This window comes from Homarus americanus, unplaced genomic scaffold (genome assembly GCF_018991925.1).
Source record: "Homarus americanus isolate GMGI-L3 unplaced genomic scaffold, GMGI_Hamer_2.0 scaffold30108, whole genome shotgun sequence".
NCBI lineage: Eukaryota > Metazoa > Arthropoda > Malacostraca > Decapoda > Nephropidae > Homarus > Homarus americanus.
The window spans coordinates 3,000,908-3,013,709 of record NW_024748109.1 but is presented as its reverse complement, the minus strand read 5'-3'; the positions used below and the strand labels follow the sequence as shown (position 1 = coordinate 3,013,709).

General features: G+C 41.1%; 1 protein-coding gene across 10 annotated transcripts in view; it reads left to right on the top strand.

Moving 5' to 3' along the window:
* The window catches only part of LOC121880031 (tyrosine-protein phosphatase non-receptor type 11-like), a 118,252-nt gene that overhangs the window by 34,512 nt on the left and 70,938 nt on the right, over positions 1–12,802 (top strand). The window contains exon 1 of one of the 10 annotated variants that reach the window (XM_042387019.1): positions 11,440–11,471. The exons of the other annotated variants lie outside the window; for them this stretch is intronic. Coding sequence (XP_042242953.1) covers positions 11,455–11,471 — 17 coding nt within the window. The 5' untranslated portion in view covers positions 11,440–11,454. Of the gene's footprint in view, positions 1–11,439; positions 11,472–12,802 lie in introns of those variants that run through there. 10 annotated transcript variants of the gene reach the window in all.

The window sequence follows — 12,802 nt, the reverse complement described above, 5'->3', positions numbered from 1 at the left end:
GTTTTGTAATAGTCCCATGTGTTGAACCGTAATTCTTTGTTTATACAGCTGTCTGCTATATGTGAAATCTTAAATGGTATTTATACAGGAAACTCCGTGATTGTTTACATAGCATTAATGAAGATCACGTGATGAGGATTGGAACAGATGTAAACGCCGCTGGTTATATTGATTCTGGCCGGTAGAGATGTAACAATACTGTTCACTTGTACCTGTGAGGCAGGTATGAAAGGGTGTTGGTATCTGAGCAGTATCTCTACACCGCCAGATAATGTGATAAGGGTGGATCATTCCGGCGCCAGAGATGATAAAATTAATTTACGTGTCACCATGTTTTACACGCGCCCTGTCACCACGTGAATCTTCTGAGCAGACTGTATTGTCTGTTACTACATTTACCTGTATAGTGTACACACACACACATACACAGGTTTACTCACATTTTCTTTCCCTTCTTACAAGTTTGTAAGAGAAGAATCATGTTTGTTTATGAGCAATGTGCGCTTTGTAATAACAATAATAACAACAATATTCACTGCTTATTGCTGAGAATATTAGTACACAGACTTCCAAATTTCAGGTGACACTAGAAGACAATATAAACTACAGCATCGTACCGCAGTAGTTACAGTCTGTTAACACACGACACTACATGATCCCTTATAATACAAGTAATACAAACAAGTGTGATGAGAAGGCAGGAGGCACATCAGTGAAAGGTCACCAAGTTTATACGCAACTTGGTACTGACACCTAACCAGGACGTGGTTATAGGAGTATGTGATGACCTGACGTGTGTGTGTGTGTGTGTGTGTGTGGCGGGCAACTGAAAAGGTACAAGGATAGACTTCAGACAAACCTGATAAAGTGCCAAATTGACCCCCTCACCTGGGAGACGATTACTCCACACCGTAACGTTTGGAGGATCACCACACAAGGTGTCAATATTTTCGAGTTAGCCCGTCTGCATAACGAGGCAGACAAGCGATACATATGAAAGACGCTGCCGCCGCCCCTCCCGCACTAGATATAGCCCCCCCACATGTGTAACATCTGTGATCGAACCTGCCAGTCCCGTATCGGCCTCTTTAGTCACCATAAAACTAACCAACCTAGGTGACATCCTTGATAACTCATATCATTGTATCGTAACTGGATGATCGTCATACTCGATTCCGGGTGACAGCAAAGTAGTAGTAGTAGTAGTAGTAGTGTGTGTGTGTGTGTTATATAGTGGTGGTTTATTAGAGAGGATGGGTAGTAATGGTTTGTGTAGGAGGGTGAAAGGGGTGGTAGTTGGGGGAGAGGGTGGTGATGTTTAGGGTGGGGGTGGAGGCTATTTATGGTGGTAGACAGGGGGTGGGGAGAGGGATAAGCAAAGGGGAATATTGTAGTTATGGGGGAGGGTTAGAGGGTAATGATGATAGGGGAGAATTTTGGTGGTGATGGAGATATGAAAGGAGAGGGGAAGGTAGTGGTTATAGAGAAGAGAGGGGGTAATGGTGGAGGGAAGGAGGGAGGGTAGTAGTGTTGGCTGGGGAGTTAGGAGTAACATATGTGGGGAGACACAATAATATCCTCCTCGGGGGAGCTGCCTCACACACACACACACACACACACACCCGGCTCGACGCTCAGTATTTTATTATTTGTTTCATTGGCGGTCGTGAAGAGGTTAGGCCAGTCTAGGATAACGTGATTAGGACTGGGGTGTGCCTGTAGTGAGGTTATTGTTAGTGTATGGTGCCTGGGTACTGTGGTCACTATAATAAGATTATGTTGACTCGTGAATGAATGGTGCATATGGATGGTATGTCAAGTTTATAGGTGTGTGTGGGGGATGTACTTGTGTGTGTGTGTGTGTGTGTGTGTGTGTGAGATGAAATGTATAGGATGTGTGTTTTAGGTTAGGTGTCAGTGTGTGTTGTATAAATGTACCGGTATGTGTGTGTGTGTGTGTGTGTGTGTGTGTGTGTGTGTGTGTGTGTGTGTGTGTGTGTGTGTGTGTGTGAGAGAGATGAAATGTATAGGATGTGTGTTTTAGGTTAGGTGTCAGTGTGTGTTGTATAAAATGTACCGGTATGTGTGTGTGTGTAGCATCATCAACAGTGCACGGTGGCCCCTGAGCTCACCTAAGTCACCTTCAGATAGAGAACAAAAATGCAAAATGGAAAAATATCGCCTTCGTGAGAAATAACTTAAAATTTGAATTCGGAACTGTCATATCGCACAGCTGTACGGTCTGGAGGATCAAGTCAATCCGGTTATTTTCCAAATCAATTTCCAATGAACTTGAAACGTTATATTGATCTGGAGACGACACACCACGCACCCCCAGACCACCAGAGTTTCACGCTGTCAGAAAGTGTTATTCAGTGTGGAATAAAAGGTTACGCTTGCATGTTACTTATTGGATGTACACATGATCAAAAATAAAGTATGATTACGGAGGGGTCTGATGAATTCCAGTATGAACACTGCGACTCCCGTTGTCTCGGTTCGGTTGTCAAAATCTTTCGTCGGCTGTGTCATATTGTAACTGACGAGACTCCGTGATAATAGATGGAACTGGGTATGTATCTAAATGCCATCCAATATTCATTTCTGTGACCTACAAATTACAAACTAGAATAGATATCGTGATTCAAGATTGTGCAGAATGCCTGATGTGTTTTTTTGGGGGGGGAGGGGGGGGGGGCATTAGTGTGTTCAACCTATTGAAAAAGAACAGAGGCAAACAACTCGTCAAACTGAATAATAGCCCCCGTGGCATTTTTCACGGGGGCTGTATATTCATAAATTAGCACCTGAATATTTTTACATTGGTGTGTAATATGCTAATTTTGTGCGTGCGTTTGTTTGTTGGGTTGAGTTGCAGTACGAGACTTGATAGATTAGGGTATCTGTATTTGAGTTGTGTATCGATGACTGTGTGTGTATAATGAAAGACAAAAGTCAAGTCGTGTCGTGAAATTTGGTGAAAACATATGCCCAAGGGCTAAAACTTTTGGTGCGCTCTGCCTTGTGGTAGGTGGCTCTCATAATGTTTCACGAGTTATATTTAATCTTCGGACAAAATCGCCACGCGACTTATGGCTTTCATTGTACCTCATGGAGAAATTAGTTGTGTTTGTATGTGTTAACTAGAGAGCAGTAAGCTGTGATATCGGATGCATAGAGGATGTACTGTATGTCTGAAACGAATAATTAAGGTTTTTTTTTTACTGGATAAGGTCAATGTAAGGAATAGGTGTGGCAGTAGCAGCAGCAAGAGACGTGTGGAGGTGTGCAGTTGTGGGAGCGGGTGGTGCTTGTTGTGACGACTGTATTATTAATGTTGAGCCTGGGGCCCACTACTGTATCTTTGTTGACACAGTGCTGTGCTCCGGCCCAGACACCCCCACGCTTTCCTCTGTCCAGCTCACGGCACCTTACCTCTTTCTAACTCACCTCTCTGGGTGGATTGGTCGTTATGCTGTCTGGGGATTATATGTTGTATATAATGTACTAAACTTTGCTATAAGGAACTGACCTGTTCTTTAATCCAACCTGAATGTGTATATTTCTATGTATTTGCATGTTCTGACGTAATAGTTTGGAAATTAAATCCATATTACAACACACTAACTGACATCCTCTTCTCTTGCGAATAACAGTAATAAGTGAAGGTTAAGTGAGAGATCCCCTGGTCAGGGTGGTAGGCAGCCCACTTAGATTGAAAATTGTATACACCGTGGCTAATGGTGCGGATAAATCTCGTGACGTTGTCTCTTTCGATAACTGAGAAATTGGGCTTGTCATGTTGCCTCTCGCCGAAGGTTAGGTTAGGTTAGGTTTCGAAAATCATTAACTAATTAGATATCACTAGACACCGTGATATTTGTCCGTACGCTTTGCCTCAACCGTTTTTATATTCCCAATGAAAGATGATTCTACAGCCCTTCGCAGCTTAAAATCATCACATTTAAACCATTGTATTTTTCTTCCACTATCATATTATTGTTCCTGCAAGAAGAATGAACGTATTATTATTTACATTCCATGGCTTAGTGGCATTTTTGTATGCTTTAATATTACCTAGTCTGGAGATGACAACCAATTTCTCTTGCCTAAGTAGATTCAATCACAGTCGTAGCAAAGAATGATGTAGTGTTAAAAGTACTGTTGATGTAGTGTTAAAAATATTGTTGATGTATTGTTAAAAATATTGTTAAGTATGTTTCTTCTGTATACAGCTGTTTCAAAGATATGAGTAATGCCAGGGATGTAGTGTTAGTAACGGGTGTGGCTGTGTATCGTGTATACCATATGTACCAATAATACCTCTTGTGGCAGACCCATTGTAATAAAGGTACTGTGCTATTGTCACTTATTTAACCATTGGGAGGCTATCTGTTGGGCATTTACCCTCTGATGTTTGTTACTTACATAAATTCTTTGTCATTGTATCGTCTGCATTATTAGGAGTTTTAGTTAATTGCCCAAAGAATATTTAATAGGAAATGTTATAAAATGGAAATACGGTAAATGCTGATCCTCCTCTACCCAAAGATGCAGCGTGGCTGACAGGATTCTATGATTTAAATCAAGTGGTTTAAACCTCGTGAGTTGAATGGATTTTAAATCAGTGAAAAGGTCAATTGAAATCAATGATTTTTTTAACCAACAATTGAAATGAATGTTTTTCCCCATGAAATTCCTTTTAGTAGTATAGGTACAGTTAATATTATACAACTGTTTAGGATGTACAGGGGGCCCCCAGTATACGTTGCACCAATATATGTCGCAAAAAATATAGCAAGTAATGTTCATTATGTCATTTGGTTCACTTATACATCGCCTGCATCATCCACTGGTTTATACTAAGTTTGTGTGTATCCGAATAAGACTCATAAATAGTGTTAAAAACAAATAAATATAATGTAAAAATAACTTTGTAAGTAATAAAAGTGCCCTACAAGTGTCCCGAAATCCAATTCATACAATTTTTCATTTCTTTCAAAGTTTGTTTCTCATTCAACTGATACATAACCAAAATAAAATTTTACATGTAAATCACTTCTAAGAAATGTTAATTTTTACAAGACTTGTTTTATTTTCATCTTACGAAGAAGTTAAAATGCCAATTATTTATTCATACAAATTTGGTTACAGAAACGAGTTTGATGAGATTTATTTATAGTTCCTACGGCTAATTGTGTCTTTGATTAATTGAGATATCGGTAGGTTGTAATCAAGTGTTAGAATTTATCAGTTTTACGTCAAGTTACATGGATACCTCTGTCTTAAAATGCACCACACTTAAATTTTCTTTCATTTAACCCTCAATAAACCTTAGCTGGAGAAAATATAATATTTTCTTATACCAATAAACGATGCAAAAAAAAAAAAAAAAAAGATTTAAAAAAATCAATAATGATTTTTTTCCAGTCGTGGTGGCCGTGCACTCTATCGACTTCACTTCCCCAACTGTTAGCGATAGGTACCCATTCTCAGCTTGGTGGGCTGGGGTTACCCTGCCAGACATAAAATAACTGCTGGAAGTGATAGTAACCGACGCCAGATTTGTTCGTCATTGCAGCGTTTTTTGGTGTGTTTTATCATTATATCTGCAAAATATGGAAGTAATTTCAAAGTAAGCTTGCACATGCTTTGTGTGATACCCGGGAGAAAATCACTCCATTAAGATTATAATCTTATGAATATCTGGGCTACGGCAGAAGGTGAACGACGTTGCCGTGAACTCTATGAGTTCTAGTTAGTTATAGAAAGAGAAATACTCTTAAGCTGGAGGGCGGAGGATGTACTTCCTCCTCATAGGTGCCACCCTTTGTGCTCTGATGAGGGGACAGGCGAGAGATGACCACTGTCACACACCCCCACACCTGCCTTAACCTTTCCCACTAACCAAAACAACCCCTAACTCCTGCCAGGGTGTACTCTAGTCTTGTCTCCAAGCTGCCATGTTCCTTTGTATGGTACATTGGTATAGATCATTTGAAGAGAGAGCGTTCACTGACTAGAAGTTATGGTAAGGCGTCACATACCTGTAGTCATGTCGATGATGATTGTAGCGCATCATAGATCGATACCTGGAGGGAGGTGGCGCCTTTGATCCCCCAGAAGGTTACTCCCTCTGTCTTTACCAGCAGTGTACTCTATATACAGTAGTTACTACTAAAGTCAAATTGGTGGATGCAGGCTGGCTGGTAACAGTTGTAATATTGATAATGTTTACAATTATAGTAAATAACAAGAAAATTAGAAATTTTTAAATCAGAAGAATTTTTTCATATTGCATTTATCGTTCGCAAATATATATATATATATATATATATATATATATATATATATATATATATATATATATATATATATATATATATATATATATATATATATATATACACACACACACACACATACGCGCTCATGTTTTTTAATGTTGAGGCAGGTGAGCTGACTTTTCAGTGCCCTGTGAATGGCTAGTAAGTTAACATGTTAACATTGGTGGACGTAGAAGTTTTTTTAAACTTACGGACAAGGCAATGCAGCCGCCTTTGCGGTAGGCTACATTCTCAAACCAGCAGAACTAATCGGTCATCGGTAAAGTTATGACTTGCTTCATATTTTGGTGACTAAATTTATCAATTTTTTATCAAAATATAATGTTTGCTTAATGTGTAATGGATTTAGTGGGTGAAGGAGCTGGAGCCTGGGAAGTACAACAGGGTATCGTCTGACGGGAGACACTCCTCGCCGAAAGAAAAATTTTTACTTGACATTATATGAAGGTACAGATTCTATGGCAGCGAACTTCCGACGTGGGAGCGGCTTGTTGTACCTCCGGGACGTCCGGTCAACACATCCACCGGTTGTGACTCATTCACAACTCCTGTGTATCGGGGATTTCCGATTCTAATGTTTTTGTACTTTATTCTCCGCAAGTTTGTGTATTTAGTGATAATTCACAAAACATTTACTATGTATTTATAACTTAATAGTTTTTATGTTTAGAATTGTACCAATAGCGACCTTTCTGTGACGGTGGAGGTTGTCAACTTCTTGAGAGGCGGATATAAAGGCTTAACTTGTCAAGTGGCGCGATGATATGGTGGGTGAGTAATGTAAGCGGATGTGATACTCTACCATTACTACAGGAGGGAGGGGGAGTCTAGTTCTGAACATCTCTTGCACGCCTTGGCTCATGGTCTCTGCTCCGCCACGCCGCCCATGTTTCCGTGCCGCCCGCACTCATCTGATGCTGTAATTGACCTGTTGTATGTTTAGTTGCTTGTAGTTCTCTGTATGCTGACTGTCACTCTAACTGTCATACTGTGTTGGTGTTGCAGCTCCTATTGCTGTGACAGGTTTAGTCAATTGAGTAGCGACAATTATTACTTAACAGCGGTTGTGGTTGTTCCTTGGGTCACTGGTGGTGGCGGAGGGAGGGCGCGTTACTGGGTTATAATCCCCGTGTAGTCATGGTGACATGACAATTGATGTGAGTTGGCAGTATGATTGTCACAAGAAGGCGAGCAGCGGATCACCCCTGACCTGGCCAATTTTCAGCCTTCCTGTCTAATCTCTCTTAAGTCAGTGCCAGCCTGCCTGTCTAGCCCACATTCATCAGTGGCAGCCTTCCTGTCTAGACCACCTTGATCAGCGTCAGGCTGTGTGTCTTTTCCACTTTGGTCAATGTCAGGCTGCCTGTCTCGTCCACCTTGGTCAGTGTCAGGCTGCCTGTCTCGTCCACCTTGGTCAGTGTCAGGCTGCCTGTCTAGTCCACCTTGGTCAGTGTCAGGCTGCCTGTCTAGGCCACCTTGGTCAGTGTCAGGCTGCCTGTCTCGTCCACCTTGGTCAGTGTCAGGCTGCCTGTCTAGGCCACCTTGGTCAGTGTCAGACTGCCTGTCTAGGCCACTTTGGTCAGTACAACAAGTACTATAAAAGTTCGTTTTTTCTCAGCTGAAAAAAGATGCTCCGCCCCCTTCTCAAGACTTACAACTGATTGGCGGTTTCCAATCTATCCGATTTTTTCCTGAAGTAACGAGTTCATTCATAATCGTTGGGATGACCGTTTCTGACGAGAAAGATATTTAGCTAAATTATATACAGATGAATACATTCATTATTTCAAACAGGAGCACGTAGGAAGTTTGTCAGAAATCTTAAACATGAATTAACTGTTAAATTCTGGTAACAAATTCACGTAACAAATTCACGCCTTCGGAGGACGCATTTAATATATACTTATTTTTACCCACAATAAGGCACACTAAGACAACTTACGTATTAATAAAACTACATAATGCAAATACTACAAAAAATTTAAAGATCCGAATCACACTGAAATATTACACGGCCCCTGAAATTGGTGGATGAGTGTGACAGACTTGGCCGCTCGAGCGAACAGCCGTCAGCATAGGTGGGAAATATAACTGTGAACAACTTCATATTTCAGTGTGATTCTGATCTTTTAAAATGTTAGTTTTTGCGTACCGTAGTGTTACTGATAAGTAATTTGTCTTAGTATGCCTTATTGTAGGTAAAAAAATAAATATATATTATATGCGTCCTCCGAAAGCGTGAATTTGTTCCCAGTCAGTTAATTCATGTATAAGATTTCTGATAAACTTTATACGTGCTCCTGTTTGAAATAATGAATATAAGTATCTTTATATAATTTAGCTAAATATCGTTCTCGTCAAAAAATGGTCATAATGAATAAACTCATTTAGAAATACATCATTACTTACGAACGAAATCGAACAGATTTGCAACAGCTAATCAGCTGTAACTCTTGAGGAGGGGGCGGGGCATCTTTTCTCAGCTGAGAAAAAACGCACTATAGTCATCTGAACTAACGTATACTTCAGAGTGAAGGTTAATAAGCTCCCTCCTCCTACCCACCTTCCCGTTTTATTCTTATAAAATCTAAACATACGACACAGTTGACTGTTGCTTAACTTAGATATATCTTCGTTGGTCGTTTAAAGAATTTCAAAAGGCTTTGATACTCCCCTTTCATTTTTATCGCTCTGAATTTTATATTTTGTTTCGCTCTTACTCTTTCCTTTGCTGTCACTTGATGGGATATATTTTAGGACGAGCGGTGTGGGTAGAGCGACACGAGTGTATACTGTATATTACCCTGAACTACTGACTCAAGTATTTCGAGAGAATGACAAAGAATCATTAGAATGGTACTGTACAAGTAGGACATTTGCGATAGCTTTAAGCATGGCTGTTGTAAGTGACAGTGTTTCCCATCATCGTTTTAATATTATGCTTCTATTTCTGGCAGAACATAAATATAAGTACAGTGTCGGTGGAAGGAGTGTTACAGTATTGGAACCATAGCTGTATGTGAGTACGGGATGCGACACAAAGGGCACCACATCCCGTCCACTATCAACTGAGCGAGACAGCTGTGGTATCTCACTCGCGTTGACAAAACACACACTTGTTGCCCGTTATGCCAAGCTATCAGTTCAAAGCACTTTTTTTTTAATATATGTTCGCGATACATTAAAGAACTGCGGTGGTGTGAGGCTGTTTTGTGGAGGCGCAGCCACAATTTTTCTAACGGGAAGCGGTCGAAACCGAATTTACAAGTACTATACCTTATTTGAATTGGGTTGGACAATAAGTGGGAAGCAAGGGGGGGGGGGGTGTCGGACGGCGTGCACGTCCCCTTCTACGTAACACCTTACAGAAAAAATGTAGGAATAGAGTATACTATACACATTCCATTTTCCGAAACCTACAAAAACATCGAGCTGAAAACAATACATCTTTAGCGCTTACACATGTAAGTGATAAAAACCCTTAACAAGAATTGAGTACCTCCAGGTAGGGACTTTCCATCTTTTCATAGTTTCCCCATGTGTAGAAGAACCCGATTTGTATGCGGATTCATCATTGTCCATTGAGCCGGGTCGGACGGTAAAATAGCTCAAGTAATATTGAGACGAGTCACCTGGTTCACACACGCTACTACTACTACTACTGCTGTCACTCGGAATCGAATATGACGATCATCCAGCTACGATACAATGATTTATGAGTTATTAAAGGATGCCACCTAGGTTAGTTAGTTTTAAGGTGACTGAAGAGGCCGATACGAGATCGGCAGGGTCGTTCATAGAAGTTGCACATGTGGATGGCTCCATTTAGTGCGGGAGGGGCTGCGGCAGCGTCTTTCCGGCGCTAGCGCTTGTCTGCCTCGGTTTTCAGTCGGGTTAATTCGAAAGTATTGACACCTCGTGTGGTGATCCTCCAAGCGTTACGGTGTACTGTAGAGTGATTGTCTCCCAGGTGAGGGGGTCGATTTGACACTTTTCAGGTTTGTCTTAAGACTATCCTTATACCTTTTCAGTTGCCCGCCAGCGTTACGTTTACTATTCGTTAGATGACTGTAAAGTAACTACTTTGGCAGTCTACTGTCGTCCATGCGGGCAACATGGTCAGTCCAACGTGGCTGTTCATGGATAATGGTAGCCTAGATGCTCCAACAGTTGGCGTCAGCGAGAATACTGGCATTTGTTCTCTCGTCTTCCCAGCGAACTCGGAGGATGGAACATAGACTACGTTGGTGAATGTTTTCAAGTGCCTTGAGGTGCCTCCTGTATGTAACCCATGTCTCACTGCCATATAGCAGGGTGGGGTGGACCACTGCTCGATACAGCTGAAGACACGGGTTCGGAGTCTGCCAAAGGCTTGAGATACGCATCTGATCCAATGTTGAATGCCTTCATCGATGTCCGCGGTGGTGGACAGGTGGGAGCCAAGATAATAAAAGTGGATAACATTAGAGAGCTGGATGGATAGTGAAGGTGTGGCTGTACATGGGGCAGGCTTTTTAGAGAATCTGAGTCTTACGCACATTCACCTCGAGGCCGAAGCGTGCATACGCATCTGCGCGGTGTTCAGGGTCACATACACACACACACACACGTGAGCGTCCCTCCCTTACCTGCCCTTGGTGTAAGTCAGGTCACTTCCTGACCTGACTCGAGGTTCGATTAGGTTAGGTACATCGATAAAACCAATAAACAACCCTGCTGTTTACAAATGTAACCACTACTTATTTTGAAAGCCCCCTTGGCGACGCCTCTGGTGTGTGTGTGTGGAGTGAGCCGAATCTCCTGACACAGCAGAGGATGTCTTATCGGAGGTTAGCTGACTGCTTTCTGACTTGAAATTTAATTTTCATATCGTTAATAGATCTATTCCGTGTAAGCTATTCGTAAAAAAAATTATTGGCGTTATAAGGTATCAGTTTTCTTATTGGATGTAAAATTTTGAAGAAAAGACTAAGTTTTAAGTGAGAGTGAGGGTGCGTCCTCTTTGACTTATGTTGGTATTACTCACTAACTCCAGTGCGGGAAGCTACACACACACACACACACACACACCCCGCCTACACTCCACGCGTCGCTACGCCGTGTGACGATGCAGCCCCCAAAAAGGTAAGCATGTTGTTCATGACCAGATATAATTACAAGTAAACTATCCAGGCGTCTCCTGGTTTCCTATTCCCTCCACTATTAAGTAACATTGTAATGTGTTTGTAACATTTGAAGAAGTAGGCATATACATAAAACAAAATCGGAGGCTCTGAAACTGCGTTTTCTAGTGTGGCAATGATGTGGATGTGTATGTGACGTTAAAGGAAGCCAGGAAGACGCCCCATTTGCACTGTTATACACTTTGCTGGCTCACTGTGTGTACACGTATGGTCACGTATGGTCCATTGTATCATCGAACCCGAAAGTTACGAGGAAGATTCCACATCTTGTACGTGTATGGTGATCAGCCATATGGGCTTACCCGGGTGGAAGCGTTTTTATGATTTTTCCTTCCAGAAGTATTACTATTATGATTATTATTACTATTATTTTTTTTCCGCTACACATGAGTTTCGCTCACGCAATACCTTCAGCACCTCACCTGTGAAGGAATAATTAAACGAGACTTGTTGCTGTATCACGTGAGTCCCTCCAGTTCCCAACCATACATTACGCTCGAATAGGCGTCACTAACTCGTACAATTGATGTGAGGTTTTCGTGCAAGCTGACACTGAGGGTTATGCGGTGACGTAAGCAGTGTTTTTGTTGTTTCCTGGCAGCGTGGAAGGGAACCCGCTGAGCGCAACTTAACAACGTTCCAGTACTGGACCTATTGCTTCCTGGCTTGTTTTGTGTCTGTCCAGAGTGATTGGCCCATAGTTGGAATAACAGAAGAAAGGAAGTTCACGGATATTATATTATGGAAAAAACGAAACATCGTTGAAGTAGCTGCCATTATATTGCGCTACATTTAAACGTATATTTCTCCTTTACAGTTGTTGGGAAGGTTTATATATATATATATATATATATATATATATATATATATATATATATATATATATATATATATATATATATATATATATATATATATATATATATATATATATACAGATTGTCATGTCTGTTAAGGGGATACGAACAAAATTGTATTAATAAAAAAATCGGATTTATCCTTTTTTCCGGATAAATTTGTCTGTAACAGCTTGTCATAATATCCTAAAATATAGCAGTTTTTAATTAGACTGTTATATGTGTGTGGTTCTGTAGTGAGGGTCTATGGACAGCGAGCAAAAGATGCAACACGGTGAGGCCACAGCATGTTTTTGTGTGGTGTGTATGGTCGTCGGCCAAGTGCCACACACCCACTGGGGAACCTTCTCTTCCTCCACCTGCTTAGTTTGCGAGTGTTCCTCATACATTTGCTATATTTCCCTCCATCCCTCCC